Here is a 16,819-nt window from a genome sequence, read left to right as displayed (position 1 = left end):
ATCCAATGAGTCCATCAAACAAGTTGATTGAGGGGGAATTTTTTGAACAAAGAGAGAGGTTGGAAGGATTTAGTTTTTTTAGGGTGAAGGAACTAAGGGAGTTGAAGGAGATGACCTTGAACAACAGCTTTGTGGACAAGTCCAACTTGATAGAGGATTTTGATTCTTCTAGTCAGTTCGAGTTTGTTGAAGAAGTAAATTTGTCGCAATCGTCGGAACCAAAAGAAGATTTTATCAAGGAAAGCTGGTATTAACCCATTTTGTTTATCAGAAATAAAAGTCCAATTGTTATGGTTCACAATTTTGAGATAAACGGCAAGTTATTCCAGAAACTAAACCCGGTTGTCCTTGTTCTCATTTTGTACTATAGCACATGCAATAACCCAAGTTTGGTTATTTGCATCCATTCCCAATGCAGACAATAACTGGCCTTTGAAAGCTCATTTCAAGTGACACCATCCAACCCCACAAGTTGTCTACAACCATTCTTGAATCCATTTTTGCAAGCCCCAATCAAATGTAAATCCTCTGGAATATACATGACCATCATCATAGGGTAGTACCTTCATCTTAATTGAGCACAGTTTGGTTCAATGTGGTTTTGAGTGAAACCTAAATTGAAACTTTTTGAGGCACAGCTCCGTGTGATTATGAAGCCAAACCAAAATGAAACCAAACCGTTTAGTTAGTTCGATTTTTAAGAAAAAAGTACAGTTTAAAATTTACACCTATCTACGCATAAGACGGTCTCATTTTCCAAACCGTTTACTCCCACCTCAAATTTCTTCCCCTTTTCTTGATTTTCATCACTTTTTTTTGTCACGTAATAGGTTGTAAAATGATCCCAAACCCAACTACGTTTTCTTGAATAAGAGTTATTTACTTGTTCATCTTCACCCTTCTACATTTACAAAAATGAAATAAAATGAATCAAAGGATAAAGTTATAGTAACATATTATACTGAATCAAAATGAATCAAAAGCTAAGGTTTTACTAAGTTGTGAATTTTTAAGAAGAGGAACATTGTGAAACTACTATTGTCATCGTGCTTGGATGTTGCAGAAGAAAATAAATTAACAAATTAAGCCTCTAAAAAGTTGGGTAGTGTAGTTGAACTTGTTAGTAGTGTTGTTGAACTTGTTGAAGAGATGAGATGAGTCATCAAATGAGTATTGACAGAGAGAGAGAGAGATTGATGAGCGCTTATTTGATTCTGTCGAATACAGGTGGAAAGAGATGAGATTATAGTGTGGTTGAGTCCATATTAAATTTATGGACTCTGTTGATGCACAAAACCGGAGGTCTTGGAACAACGTAAATCCGACAGTGAATCTGCAAGAAAGTAAATAACACAAGATGTATCGTGGTTCACCCCAATGTTTGGGCTACGTCCACACTGATTATTGTATTTATGTGAGAGGTGAGAGAGCCATTCTATGGCCTAGGAATTGGCCTTCCCTAGTTGTGAGGGTGATGAGTCTTTTTATAGAATAAGGGCTCCTCACTTATTACATATTTGCCCATTCCTTTATTACATAATTACATTTAAGTCCCCTAAATATTTGTACGAGATCTAAATACGGAGCCCTTAAATATGGTACAAACAGTAGTCCTCCAAGTCTTCAGTCAAGAAAGTCTTTTGGCTGGAGACTTGAAATTCAGTCCATGTGTGGGCTGAAGTAACTAGATGTTGTCTTGAACTGATACTTGATATGAGGCGGTGTTCAAAGTGAAATGATGCTCAACTAGAAGTAGCACATGTTGCGAGGCTGCTCTGCTTGTGTCTTATGTTGCCTTGGTTAGCTCGGCTTATGGCGTTGATGGTGAGGGAGTCCCTTGTATAGAATAAGGGCTCGCTCCTCAATACATAAATGATGGGCTAGAGTTGATGCTCGCGGCGAGGCGGTTGCTCAGTAGGCAGCGATGCCCTCTAATGAAGGTGAGGGAGTCCCTTTTATAAAATAAGGGCTCGCTTCTCAGTATATGAAAATTGGGTTAGGAGTGATGCTCGCGGTGAGGCGGTTACTCAGCTGGCGGCGATGCCCTCTAATGAAGGTGAGGGAGTCCCTTTTATAAAATAAGGGCTCACTCCTCAATACATAAGTGATGGGTGCTCTCTAATGAAAGTGAGGGAGTCCCTTTTATAAAATAAGGGCTCGCTTCTCAATACATGAATAATGGGTTAAGTCCCCCGAGTATTTTTCATGAGGCCTAGTTGAGGCCCAATATATGGTACATAATGTAGTCCCCCAAGTCTTCGGTCAATAGAGTCTGTTGGCTGGAGACTTCACTCTTGATTTGATGGACTTGTTTTGACCCTCAAATTCTTGAGTCGACCTTATACTCTGGAGGAAACCAGAAAACCCTCCAGCCCAGTTCAAGAATAAGCCTGTGGAAAGTTACTTCTTCAAAAGCAAAAGTATCTCATATCATCTTTCTCTATTTTCTTCTCCTTATCCTTGTTGCTGTTTACGACACAAGGAGAAGGAGAACAATCAACCGGAAGCCAAAGTCGAACCTCCGATCCAGGTTGCTTGCTTGGAAGTCTGATTACTAACCTTGTCTGTTACCTCTTTCGGCAAATCTCCTAGCTTGGTGACTTGGGGGACTCCTACTATAGGGTTTTGTATTGCACTTGACCAAGCCCGAAATTACAAGTAAGCTTCAAGTGAAATTGATACATTACCTTGTCCATCTTCATCGATTAAAGATACCACCCCTGGATGGAGGAAAAGTACTTCCAGAGAAGATGCCACATCTACGTATGAGACAGATAAGGCAAGTGAAAATGATACCACACTTCAGTACTTAGAAGTTTCGTGATTACTCAATGGCTTGGATCTTGTAAGTCCCCAACCGAGGAGCTTCCCTCACTCAGGAACTTAGGGGAGCACTGTTTGTACCATACTTAACCAATCCTGAAACTACTGAGCACCGGTCAACGTTATACCGTCAAGGACCCAGAAGAGTTTCCCTCCAACCAGGAGGCAAATCACAGCAGGACACGTGTCGACATCAAAAGCCAATCATAGCGCGACACGTGTTAACATCAGAAACCAATCATAACACGACATGTGTCAATGTCAGAATGAAACTATAAACTCTCTTATATAAATAGAGATCATTCTCTCACAATATTGCCTAATGTCATTTGTACTAAATCATTCATTAGTACTCACAAAAGGAGAGCTTGAACCTATGTACTTGTGTAAACCCTTCACAATTAATGAGAACTCCTCTACTTCGTGGACGTAGCCAATTTGGGTGAACCACGTACATCTTGTGTTTGCTTCTCTGTCTCTATCCATTTACATACTTATCCATACTAGTGACCGGAGCAATCTAGCAAAGGTCATAAACTTAACACTTTCTGTTGTACCAAAGTCCTCATTGATTTTGTGCATCAATAGACTTTAACAAACAACTAATTAAAACATGATATCTAATTTGAGGTGCGTTTTCGGTTTAGGTGCGGTTTTCAAAAACAAAAAATCGAAACCAAAGAGTTGCCCTACATTGCGATTTGGTTTCCAAACTGTAAAATTGAACCGTTTGGTGAGGCTTAATTTGGTTTGTGTTTCAGTTTCGATTTTCAGTTTCAAGTGCCCACCTATCCCTGTCAACTTCTTTATTGGACTTAGGGTAGATGATCTTCTCATCAACATTAGAACTTGATTCATCTACACAGTGCAGACCATCTAAGTCATATTTTCCATCATTTAGGGGAACATCCTCTACATCTCTTGCATTAAAAAATCTTCAGGATGTTGGTTGTTTGAGTTCCCATCATTACTAAACCATTCACCCTTTTCAACTACTCTAATAAGATCATCAAGAACAGTTTCATCTGCTACACTATCATCCTTATCATCCAAATGTAGTCACTGTCTGTTGATGCACAAAACCGGAGGTCTTGGAACAACGTAAATTCGGCTGTGAATCTGTAAGTAATGTAAATAACACAAGATGTATCGTGGTTCACCCCAAGGTTTAGGCTACGTCCACACTGATTGTATTGTATTTCTCTAAGAAGTGAGGGAGATAGTGTGAGAGCTTTGCTCTAGATAGGAAAGACCTAGGGTTTGTGAGGGTGAGGAGGCCCTTTTATAGAATAAGGGCTCCTCCCCTAATTACATATTTGCCCCTTCTTTTTTACATTTAAGTCCCTCGAGTATTTATACGAGGTCTAAATACGAGGCCCTAAATATGGTATAAACAGTAGTCCCCTAAGTCTTCAATCAAGAGAGTCTGTTGGCTGAAGACTTGAAATTCAGTCCATGTGTGGGCCGAAGTAACTAGATGCCGTCTTGAACTAATGCTCGATATGAGGCAGTGCTCAATCTGAAATGACGCTCAACTAGAAGTAGCACACGCTGTGAGGCTGCTCGGCTCGTGGCTTATGTTGCCTTGGTTGGCTCGGCTTGCGGCGTTTGAAGGTGAGGGAGTTCCTTTTATAGAATAGGGGCTCGCTCTTCAATACATGAATGATGGGCTAGAGTTGATGCTCTCTAATGATGGTGAGGGAGTCCCTTTTATAGAATAAGGGCTCGTTCCTCAATACATAAATGTTGGGCTAAAGTTGATGCTTGCGGCGAGACGGTTGCTCGGAAGGCGGCGATGTTCTCTAATGGTGGTGAGGGAGTCCCTTTTATAGAATAAGGGCTCGCTCCTCAATACATAAGTGATAGGTTAGAAGTGATGCTCATGGCGAGGCCGTTGCTCAGCTGGTGGCGTTGCTCTCTAATGATGGTGAGGGAGTCCCTTTTATAAAATAAGGGCTCGCTCCTCAATACATAAGTAATGGGCTAAGTCCCCCAAGTTTTTTTCATGAGGCCCAGTTGAGGCCCAATATATGGTACATAATGTAGTCCCCCAAGTCTTCGATCAATAGAGTTTGTTGGCTGGAGACTTTAAATTGAATTCATGTATGGGCCGAAGTGACGGTTGTTCGGAGGCGGTATTTGTATACCCTGCACTGAAGCTTTGTAGGTGAAACTTTGAAGCTTGAGCTCTGTAAATGAAGCTTTCGAAGCTGGAGCCTTTGTAAATGAAGCTTTTGAAGCTAGAGCTCTATAAATGAAGCTTTTGAAGCTAGAGCTCTGTAAATGAAGCTTTTGAAGCTGATTGACATGAGTAATGCTTATGAATATTTATGTTGATTGACATGAGTGATGCTCATGGATGTTGACATGAGTGATGCTTATGAATGTTGACATGAGTGATGCTCATGAATGTTTATGTATAATTGATATGAATGATGCTCATGAATGTTTATGTATGATTGACATGAGTAATGCTTATGTATAATATGAAGTACTGGGCGTACTTTTGATCACCTGGTTGGTGGCATGAAGGAGAGTACGGGTTGTACATTTCATCACCTAGTTGGTGGCATGAATGGCTAGTTGCCAAATGATTTTGGAGTATGGGTTGTACATTTCATCACCTGGTTGGTGGTAATAGCGGCAGGTTGCCGAATAATTGTGGAGTACTGGGCGTACTTTTGATCACCTGACTAATGGTAATAGCAGCATGTTGCTGAATGATTGTGGAGTATTGGGCGTACTTTTGATTACTTGGTTGGTGGTAATAGAGGGCCTGGGTTTTTTGGGCATATGGGCCTTCGCCCATGACATTGTAGCCCATTATGTTAGGTTTTTTTTTTTTTTTAATTAATTACCCTCTGATGGGGTTTATACAGATGTCTCCAAAAGATAATAAAATGAATTACATCATTCGGGTGGGGTGTTTATTCCTTGCTTTTGCAGTGTTTTTCTGCTGCCCTCTCTCTGTATCTTCACCTAGCAGATAAAAGAAATTATAATAATAGGAAAATCTTTTGCTTTCTCTTTTGCTTTTTGCTTTTTTTTTTTTGCTTTCTCAGAAACTGGGAAACATGCATGATGAAAGTGTGGCCATCTTCTTTGTTGCTTTTCCTCTTCCGCTTTGTTGGTTGTAAATGTCAGTATACTCCAACTGTAAAAGGACTGCATACTGACCCACGCCCCCAAAGGCAGCAGTAATCAATATGTTCTTTTGTTGGCCGCTTCTGTCCAGCTTGATCCCAACAAATTCCGTGAGACACTGGTGAGCTGTGAAGGCAGCAATAGGTAAGCCGACACCTTGAGCTGCTGAGACTTCAGGTCTTAAGGAGTGAAGATTTTTTCTTTTTAATAGCACAGTGGGCCATCTATAAGTGTAAATGTGTTATCTATGAGTGTGCCAAGGATGGCAGACAACGCATTGCCTCGTCAGTGCCCCACGGTCGTATTTGCATACCCCAACCACCCCTCACATCGAGGGCGCTCCTTTCCGGTCCCACTCGAGTCCCATCAATATTATTTGTCGCCACTAGATTCACTTTTACCACCTTATACGACCCCACAGATTTGGTTTTGCATGCCACTCGTCCCACTCGCATCGTGTTTCACACGACTACCCACTCACATCGTCGAGTCGTCGGCGCTACTGCCGCATACGATCAACTTCATATTGCTTCTACTATATGGAGGAATTTTCTGGGTCAATTCTGGAATTTCTGGAATTTGGGATTTGGAGGAGTGGGAGATGGCTTTCTCGGCGGTGCTGGTCCATGTGGAATAACAGAACGGAAAAATAGGCCATTTAATGAACACACCCCTGCGTTCTGTGCGTTTCTTCAACAGCACCTGATTTCTTATTTCCACACTTCGGCTTCTCAAAGGGTTGATGGACTTGGAGACGGCGGATGAAAACCCTAGGTTGGAGGGAGCTACATGGGTTTTGGATGTTGACGATGATTGGGAGCAGGGCAGAGGGCAAGAGAGCTCCGATGGTGCCACAGTAGTAAGCAGAGATGACGGCCAGGAAACCCGTGTACACTATAGTCTATGACAATGGCATGATTCGCTAAGCATCACGAGCAAAAAGCGAAGGGTTGGCTGATGCAGTAAGCACGAAAACTCTTTTAACGACGCCAATTTGCTCTTTGTTGTGGCCTCAAATTGGACAAGGAAATCGAAGAGGCGCCAGACGTTGAGAGAAATGTGGGAGATAAACTCGTGATTTTCCCAATCAGCTTGGACCGCTATCCCAACGTTCACTGCCGACAGATTGATCCATCAGGAAGACGAGCTTGTACTTGGCGATAGCCGAAACGGGAGCTATAGCGGTTTCAAATTTATGAGGATCGGACCGGGTTCAAGGTCGAGATCTCGCCGGAGATTGATCAGACAGATCGAGATCTCAGAGCCTCGTTCGAAATTCACTTCTCATGTTCTCCCTCAGCATATCTCGCCATAGCACGCCTCGAGAGTCCGGCCATATGAAGAATTGAGTCAGGGGAGCCAATGACATAGGAATCGAAACCGCCGAGCTTTTCGACGTGACCGGAGCCGCTGGACCGGTTCAGGGCTGGTGGGTTTGAGCAGCACTCAAAGCTTGCCATGATTTTTTTTTCTGAATTCACAAACACAAACACTCGGCGGCTGGTTGACTCATCGGATTTCGGATGAGTCGAATCAGGGCGGGAGCGTTGGATGGAGGTTTGGCCCAATCTTCTCAAACTTATGGATGCAGCTCTTCTCTTGCTTGAGCCACACAAAGCCAGTTTCTCTCACGATCCTGCACTCCTCGATGTCTTTGAAGGGCAGAAGGCCATTGGAGAGGCAAATGAATAATGGGTGCATCAGACGAAAACCCGAGAAATCTGTCTCTCTGTCTTCCTCCTATTTCATCCATCTACAACTGGTGAGTCTGTCGCCGTAAACGGAGATATTCTCGCCGGGAAAACTAGAGTCGCGATGGAGCTCGCAGTTTTAATTTCTAAGGAAACAGGGGCTGTATGTGGTTTTGTTGGGAGGTTCGATGAGAACTTGAGCTACTGGTTTGAACTGGAGAAGTAGAGTGCAGCGAGCTCAGTGAGGACCATGACTCGGGTTTGGGAGTCAACGAGGACCGAGCCGTGGTGCGACCAAGCCGAGCCGAGCTGAGAAAGGACTCAGAACTGGTGAGTCAGAGGGTTGCAGACGACGAGTGACTGGGTTGACTCGGGCGGGTCGTCGGCGAGCTGGGTCGAGGAGACCTTGTCGAGCGAGACGCTAAGGTAGAGCTCCGGAGCCTTGAATTGCAGTTAGGGCGAGTAGGCATAGCTGTTCACTCCATTGGCCAGTGAGGGATTGAGTTTCACTCTGAGAGAGAGAAAGAGAGAGAGATCAGGTCTTGATGCTTGCTGAGAGATCTCGATCTCTACATAAATCAAAGAGAGAGATCTGGCTCTTGATGTTTACAGAGGACCAAAACTGAGTGATGAGAGAGAGATGAGTGATTTTGAGATTTGGATCTTTTCTGTTTCTGGGTTTTTGCAAATTTTTGCAGATTCATGACGGTGATGAAAAAATGAAAGAGAACCGACACAACTTTTCATATCGATTCCCACAGACGGCGCCAAATGTTGATGCATAAAACCGGAGGTCTTGGAACAACGTAAATCCGGCCGTGAATCTGCAAGTAATGTAAATAACACAAGATGTATCGTGGTTCACCCCAAGGTTTGGGCTACGTCCACACTGATTGTATTGTATTTCTTTGAGAAGTGAGGGAGAGAGTGTGAGAGCTTTGCTCTAGATAGGAGAGACCTAGGGTTTGTGAGCGTGAGGAGGCCCTTTTATAGAATAAGGGCTCCTCCCCTAATTACATATTTGCCCCTTCCTTTATTACATAATTACATTTAAGTCCCCCGAGTATTTATACGAAGTCTAAATACGAGGCCCTAAATATAGTATAAACACTGTCCACAAATTTACTATCAGTAGTGTTATCCTCTGCATTACCTACCACTTACAATGCATATTATTCAAAAAAGTGTTTTCAGTACAAAACAATTGAATACTTTCAATAAAATTGCAAAATTAAATGTTTTCAAGATTACTTCCAGCTGCAACACATTTTCAATCCTTTCATCAGCTAAAATATTACCTTCATTAGCCACTTCATCAATACCAATTTCTCCACCTTCCTTTTCTACACCTTGTCCTCCTTTATTGTCATTCCTTCCAACATCTACACTACCATCACTCTCGTATCTATTATATTCTAAATCAGTGTTGTAGGCTATTTCATTCAAAATGCATAGTCATTTTCTAAGGGATCAACACCTTATTTTTCTTTAGTTTCTTCAATTTTGATCAACTACCCTTTGTAATATATAGTGCAACCCACGGATCCTTAATATCTTCTATAGTTACCCCCTTTTTACTATGCCACTCTCATATAGATTCATCAAAAGCTTATGTTTTAGGGCAGTTTGCTTTGGATTTAGATTTCTAGGTACAATTCTATTTCCCTAGATCCTGGAACATACTTGCACATGTTATCCACATCTTGGTCACATTCAATTATCCTTAATCCATCCCTATAAGACATCCCAAGAATCCTATAGTGATACAAAAATGAACCCTTCGTACCCTAACTCCTTAACCACCGAATCAATCTAAAAAGAAAGACATAAAGTCTTTGTCTACATAGTCAAACCAATCCTCAAAACCTCCCGCATATGCATTTTCGGACCATTTCCCACCTTGGTTAATCTTGAGGGTAAACAAATCTAGCATGCCTACAAAGTCAATACCAAGGGTTTTAAAAGCCAGAAAACAGAAACATGTAAGACCAGAAGGGTTTTGTAAGCCTGATGAAGACAAAAAACAGACAACCAAACCATGGGGACCATCAATAAAGGTTTTTATATATTTATTTATTTATTTTTGAAGCAATGCAGTTGGTACCATCAAATGGAGACAGAAACCAGACATGCACATTGAAAACACTAAACCATGGAGACACCCACTACAAAAAAAAATTCTAGAAACCTACGAAAAACTAATCGGAAGGGAAAAGTCTCAAAGCCCTAAAATATAAGAATTGAAAAATCACAAAACCTAAAACCCTAAACATATTCAAAAAGTAGGATTAATTCTTACAATATTCTGGTGTTTCAACAATTTCTATCTTCCGCTTCCCCTACCCCATTGCCTCTGATGGTTTGAGGGATTGCTTTCCAAGTGACGACGCCCCTTTCTTCGATGTGTGAAGGCATGAGACGACGAGCATGAGGGACGTCGTGCGTGCGAGAGGTGGGGCTGTGGTAGGGTTTCGATGGAACTCTGGGATCATGTTTTTGGGGGTATGGGGTCCTTGTAAAGAGTTCCTTACCTTGGTTCTCTTGGTGGGAAGAGAGCCATGCTCCGTCACGCTTTGAATCGGTTTGACAAAACTCTGTAACAATGGCTTATAAACGCTTGAATTTACTAGGTTGGGTAGATGCACGACCATGGTTGCTTCCAGGAGCTTTACATTTTCTTTCTACAACTTTCTTGAATGATCATTGTTTGTCTCTTCCTCAAATGGGGATTCCCAATTCTTTCTTCGTGACACTGGGATGTATCGAAGGACTGGCGTGTTCGATCCTTTTGAGAATGCTTCACTCTCCTCAAACGTTGAGCACTTTGACTGCTTGTCACTTCTTTTCTTCATATGAGACACTGCTTGTTGCTTTTCCTTCCCAGGCCTAACTTTGCCTTTTGATTGAATTTCGTAGGGAGAGCCTTCGGCACCATATCTTCATCCATGTAAAATTTGGTGTCGGCGAAATGCGACTCCCCTTCGATGAACGACTTAGTATCACCATGTATTGTTTTCAATCCACCTCTGTAGAACTTCAAATACTGTTGTAGGGTTGACGGTAGGACTTCATTTTCATGAATTTAGGTTTTTTTTTTAAATTTTAAATTTCAAATTTCAAAATTCTAAATTATTATTTTTTTAATTTTTAATATCCACGTGGGCTCTAGATTGACACGTGATGCCCAATCATTGTCCACGTTAGCACCACCTCACAAGTTAATGACTGTTTTAACAGAAAGCTTACAGATGCATGAAAGTGTCCCAGAATTAACACATTTAGATATCAAATTAAGATGACAAAAACTTGATGTATGAAATGTTAAAAATCAAGAAACTTCAAGGTAGTAAACCGAGAATTACCTAAAAGTTGATAATATAAAATAGGGTGCTTTAGATTTAGCCCCTTACAATTGTTGAACTCTAGATATAAACCCACCTATATTAAAACATCTAAATAAAACCCAAATTTTGAATTTAATGCCATGTAAGATAAAAGATGTCCATACATTTAAATTTATTTACAACACCATGCCACCAACATTAATATGGCTATTACGGTTTTTTTTGTATACTTTTAATTTATTGTCTTTTGTTTGTCAACAACATTCAATTAGTTTAAGTTTTTTTTTGCTTTTAATTTAAAAAAGAAAAAGAAAAAGAGAGAAGAAGTTCTTTTCTTCTTTTATGTGAAATTGCCTAATCCAAATCTAATTAGTTCAATATACATTCTATTGAAAAAGTAGTTACATTAACTTGTGAAAATTAAAAAAAAAAAAAGGTAAAAATAAACTAGTAGATACATTGTTTTTTGTAAAAACTAAACAATAGTTACATTATTTTCATAAAAAAAAAATAAACAATGTGTAATTTTTTTTTTAAATTACACAATAGGTACACAGTTTTCGTAAAAATTAAATAATAGGTACTTTATTTTTGGAAGAAAAAAAAACTAGTAGAAACATTGTTTCTTTTAAAACTTAAACAATGAATTTATAAGGTAAATTAGTTTGCATGTATTTTGCATATATGGGTTTGTTATTATGTAGGTAAATTATTTTTCATGTATTTTACATATACTGGGTATATTATTTTTCTTTTTTTAAGCAATCTAACATTTTAAAAATTTAATAGTAGGTGCACTATTTGAATCAAATGTTTTTTTTGTAGTTAAATTATTTTGCATGAATTTTACATATATCAGGCATATATATATATATATATATATATATGTGTGTGTGTGTGTGTGTGTGAAATAATTTACCTACATTAATATGTAAAATATAATTTTATTGACTTAATTAAGCATGTATAATAACATATATTAGACATGTTTTATGTTATTATATATTAGGCAATGAATTTATAACATTAATTTTTTTTTTTGTAAAATCATTAATTCTCCCTTACCATCCATCCGTATGGCATTAATTATGTACATCAAACATTTAAATAGGGTTTAAAGAAAAATTCAAATAGGGGTATTTTAGGCATCCAAATTTTTTTTACTATGTGAAGTCAAACATAATTAATGAATTTACTGATGTGGAAGCTAGTCAATGGGTTTTATTCAAGAAAAAAACTTATGTCGGGTTTTATGTAGAGAAAATTAAGTTTTAGGGGCTAAAGTCATATTTTCAGTAATATGAAATTTCTAGAACAGTTGTAACAATAATTTAACTATTAATTAACATTGTTGCATTATGAATGCGGAAATATATGTATACAAAATGTAGGTAGTGATGAAGAGTTGTGTTCACGTAGAGAGGGAAGCCTAACAGATTGTTACCGTTTCCCGGGAAAATATGGCAAATATACAAAAATGAGAGGCTCCCACGTAGGAGACGCGCCTAAGACTGTTTCAAACCCCTTTCCAAGCTTCCAAACTTACCAAACTACCAAACTCCTACAATCCCTCGTCATCAGTCCTCTGCATTACCCTCGTCAGTCCAACCTGTAACCCTTGTTTCCTTTGCCACCTTTCTCTCTCTCTCTTTCTTTTCCTAATTGTCTTTCTCCACCCCTACACTTTCTTCAGCCCCAAAAATTAATCCAACATTGCCTCTCTTGGCCACACCCAACATCCCTACCCCTCCCCCTCTCTCTCTCTTTCTTCCGCCATGGGCAACTGTTGCTCTCAACGCAACACCGAGGATGCCCCCAATGACAACAATAAGGGAGACAACAACAATGCCACAGACAATAACCCTAGCGCTGCCAATTCCGCCCCCAACCCCTCCAGCCACGCTACTCACCCCAATAAACCTTCCGCCTCCCCAACTCACCCTGGAAAGGTCGCCAAGCCGGGCCCTATTGGACCCGTCCTAGGCCGCCCCATGGAGGACGTCCGTACCACGTACAGCATCGGCAAGGAGCTGGGGCGGGGCCAGTTCGGTGTTACCCACTTGTGCACGCACAAGGCCACGGGAGAGCAGTTCGCCTGCAAGACAATTGCCAAGCGGAAGCTGGTGAACAAGGAGGATATTGAGGATGTGAGGAGGGAGGTACAAATCATGCATCATTTGACGGGACAGCAAAACATTGTGGAACTCAAGGGAGCTTATGAGGACAAGCAGTCCGTCCATTTGGTCATGGAGTTGTGCGCCGGAGGTGAGCTTTTCGACAGGATCATCTCAAAAGGACATTACACGGAGCGCGCTGCCGCTGCCTTGTTGAGGACGATAGTTCAGATCGTGCACACGTGTCATACCATGGGCGTTATTCACAGAGATCTCAAGCCTGAGAATTTCCTTTTGCTCAATAAAGATGAAAACTCTCCGCTCAAGGCTACAGATTTTGGTCTATCCGTCTTTTACAAACAAGGTATGTAATTAAGGATAATCTTGCCTCTTCGTTTCATTTCATTTCTGTAACAACAAGCTTTGGTTTTAGCCTCAGTAATCATGTTTGTAAATTTAACCTAATTTCATCTCCAATGTTAATGGTAGCTCGGAATTCTAGTTTGTTCTTTTCAATCAGCCAAATAATGGCATTTTGAACTGAGCGCTAAATCATTTTGATTAACTATGAGATATATGGAAAAGGAATTTTTAAAATTTTGTACTTGTTTCAACGGATTCCAATCGACGAATATAAAAATTAATGTTCTATGTGATGATAAGTGCAGGAGAAGTATTCAAGGATATTGTGGGCAGTGCATATTACATTGCACCAGAAGTGTTGAAGAGGAGATATGGGCCAGAAGTCGATATTTGGAGTGTTGGAGTCATGTTGTATATTCTTCTCAGTGGTGTTCCTCCCTTCTGGGCAGGTAACATAATTTAATCAACCAGTCTATCAATTAATTGGGAGATGGAAACTAATTTTGTATGCAAGATAGAATTCATTATAAGTTATAGATTAATAATTGATTGATTGACAGAATCGGAACATGGAATCTTCAACGCAATCTTACGAGGCCACCTAGACTTTTCAAGCGACCCATGGCCTTCAATATCAACTCAAGCGAAAGATCTTGTCAGGAGGATGTTGAATTCAGACCCCAAACAGAGATTGACAGCCTTCCAAGTTCTTAGTAAGTTCATTAATGATAAATTCATACATTTACATAATACAAGTTTTAATTAGTATACATCCCAAACATGATTTCTAACATGCATTTACATATATAATATATATGGTTTTCAACAGATCATCCATGGATTAAGGACGATGAAGCACCTGACGTTCCTCTGGACAATGCTGTGCTGAGCCGGCTCAAACAATTTAAAGCAATGAACCAGTTCAAGAAAGTTGCGCTTCGGGTATGTCTTTCATCCTTATCTCTCTATTGGTCACTCACCATAAATATAACATATACATATACGTATCTGCAATTGATGTTTTAAGCTCTGATGAATTGAAGAAGTGTATTCAGCATGTCACTTAATTTGTTGAAATGAACATGCATATGAATACAATATATAGGTAATTGCGGGATGCTTATCAGAGGAAGAAATCATGGGGCTAAAAGAGATGTTCAAGGGCATTGATACAGACAACAGTGGAACAATAACACTTGAAGAGCTAAGGCAAGGACTTGCTAAGCAAGGGACAAAGCTGTCTGAAGTTGAAGCTCAACAATTAATGGAAGCAGTGAGTGCTTGCTCCTCTTGCTATACTCTCTAAATCTCTTTTTTTCTCAGCTGGAAATGCTTTTACTTATGCTTTACCTGTGCATGTTCAGTCGCCATACACATGCATGTAAATTTGGTTTATAACCTGTATTAATTCCAAGCACATTTGGTTCTAATTAATGTCTTTTCATTAGGCTGATGCTGATGGCAACGGAACCATAGACTATGATGAGTTCATCACAGCAACGATGCACTTGAACCGGATGGATAAAGAAGAACATCTCTACACTGCCTTCCAACACTTCGATAAAGACAGCAGCGGGTATGCAGAGATCAAATAGATGGGTTTTTGTTTTCCTTTTACATAATGCTCTTAAATTTCAGTTACATAAGACGTGAGTAAGGTTATAACTCATCATCGTCAACATCTTATTTATAACAATGTTGCCAAAATGCATTCTGATTATCAGGTTTATCACGACGGAAGAACTAGAGCAAGTCCTCCGTGAATACGGCATGCATGATGGAAGGGATATCAGGGAAATCATTGCTGAAATTGACGCTGATAATGTAAGTTCCAAATCAATTTATGCATGATCAGTTCTGATTAATTGAATACAGATGGTAATATGAAATTAACTGTGATGCTAATTAACATATTTATTTTCTGGATGATGTCCTGCAGGACGGTCGAATTAATTACGATGAATTTGTAGCAATGATGAGAAAAGGAAACCCAGAAGCCAACCCGAAGAAGCGGCGTGAGGATGTATTTGTTTGATCAATTTGCGGTGGTACACAAGCATGCAGATAATATATTAACTGGGGAAAGTGGCCATCACCATGCGTAATTTAAATTATCCGACGAGATTAAGGAAGAATAATTTCGGGAGAGAAACTAATTTGGGTGCTCATGGATGTTCATCATGTACAGTATCTATAAAAAAGACAAGAAAAGGGGAGGGAATGGGAGAGGAGGTGGCTCAAGAAAACTCAAAGTGTGTTGATTTGTGAAAATTGTACGTCAAATGTATTTCATCGCTAACTAATGGTTAGGAATCAATTTGTACGTGTTTAACTAATGTATAATCTATTCTTGTCCATTAGTAGACTTCTTGTTGACTTGCTGACAAGACACTGGACAATGCTTGCACAATCTTTTCAAGTTTCTTTGTTTGTATTTTTTTTCTTCTTAAATTTTAGGGTTAATCTCAGTTTACTACCCTGAAGTTTTGTGATTTTCAATATTTGGTACATGAAGTTTTTTCATCCCACAGTCATACCTCAAGTCTTAATTTTGGGACAATTTCATATATCCGTTAAGTTTTCTGTTAGAACTTCTGTTAACTGATAACGTGGCGCCTACGTGAATAATAAATGAGCGTCATGTGTCAATACGGGCCCTCTCCCTCCCTTCTCTCTTTTGCAACCCGCACCCCTTCCCTCCCTTCTCCCTTCTCTCTTCTCCAATTCCACGCCCCCATTCTCCTCGCCCACAGCACCCCTGACGTCGTCATTTCCACTTACACCATTCTCTCCGACCCCAACACTAGGTTCTCCCTCTGTAACACCCATCCTCACATGCTATTGCGTCGCCTCCCACAACGCAGCCACCATTCTTTCCCTCATGATCCTCGCCAAGGTCACCAGCCTCTGCTAGAACGTGTCGACGTTGGCAAATGCTGCCTCCTGCAAGCCCAAACCTCAAGCATTCTTCTGCAATAACTCGATTGTGAACGGATCTGAGCTTTGCATCGTGCAAATACCCAGATCTGGTTCTATCTCCAATGGTGAATCAGATTGCCATTTAGGCCTTCTCCATTTCCCTTGAAACCTCTAATTCCAACTCCTAGTCCAATTTGGCTCCCAGTCCAAAATGGGTCAAATTGATGGAAAATTGAGAGGTGCTGTGATTTGGGTGAGGTGGGGTTGTCTGACTTTCGCCCCTAGATGCTTTTGGGGATTAGGGTTTTTACAATGGGTGGAGGTGAAGAGGATGGAGGAGGGAGAATGGAAGGGAGGTGAAGAGGGTAAGGGTTGCAAATGAGAGAATAGAGGGTGTGGGTTGTAGAGGGAAGAAGGAATG

At 40.3% G+C, this 16,819-nt stretch overlaps 1 protein-coding gene across 1 annotated transcript; it reads left to right on the top strand.

Annotated features, from left to right (window-relative positions):
- The first annotated feature begins 12,575 nt into the window (after window positions 1-12,575).
- Window positions 12,576-15,889, top strand: LOC114823962 (calcium-dependent protein kinase 17). The gene is made up of 8 exons (XM_029099988.2): window positions 12,576-13,480; window positions 13,785-13,928; window positions 14,040-14,192; window positions 14,309-14,421; window positions 14,585-14,752; window positions 14,928-15,055; window positions 15,204-15,303; window positions 15,419-15,889. Exons 1-8 carry the CDS (start codon window positions 12,778-12,780, stop codon window positions 15,512-15,514), a joined length of 1,605 nt encoding a protein of 534 aa, XP_028955821.1. The 5' UTR covers window positions 12,576-12,777; the 3' UTR covers window positions 15,515-15,889.
- The last annotated feature ends 930 nt before the right edge of the window (window positions 15,890-16,819 follow it).

This window comes from Malus domestica, chromosome 03 (genome assembly GCF_042453785.1).
Source record: "Malus domestica chromosome 03, GDT2T_hap1".
Taxonomy (NCBI): domain Eukaryota; kingdom Viridiplantae; phylum Streptophyta; class Magnoliopsida; order Rosales; family Rosaceae; genus Malus; species Malus domestica.
The sequence above is the reverse complement of the archived record's forward strand: the minus strand, read 5'-3'. Positions and strand labels throughout refer to the sequence as shown.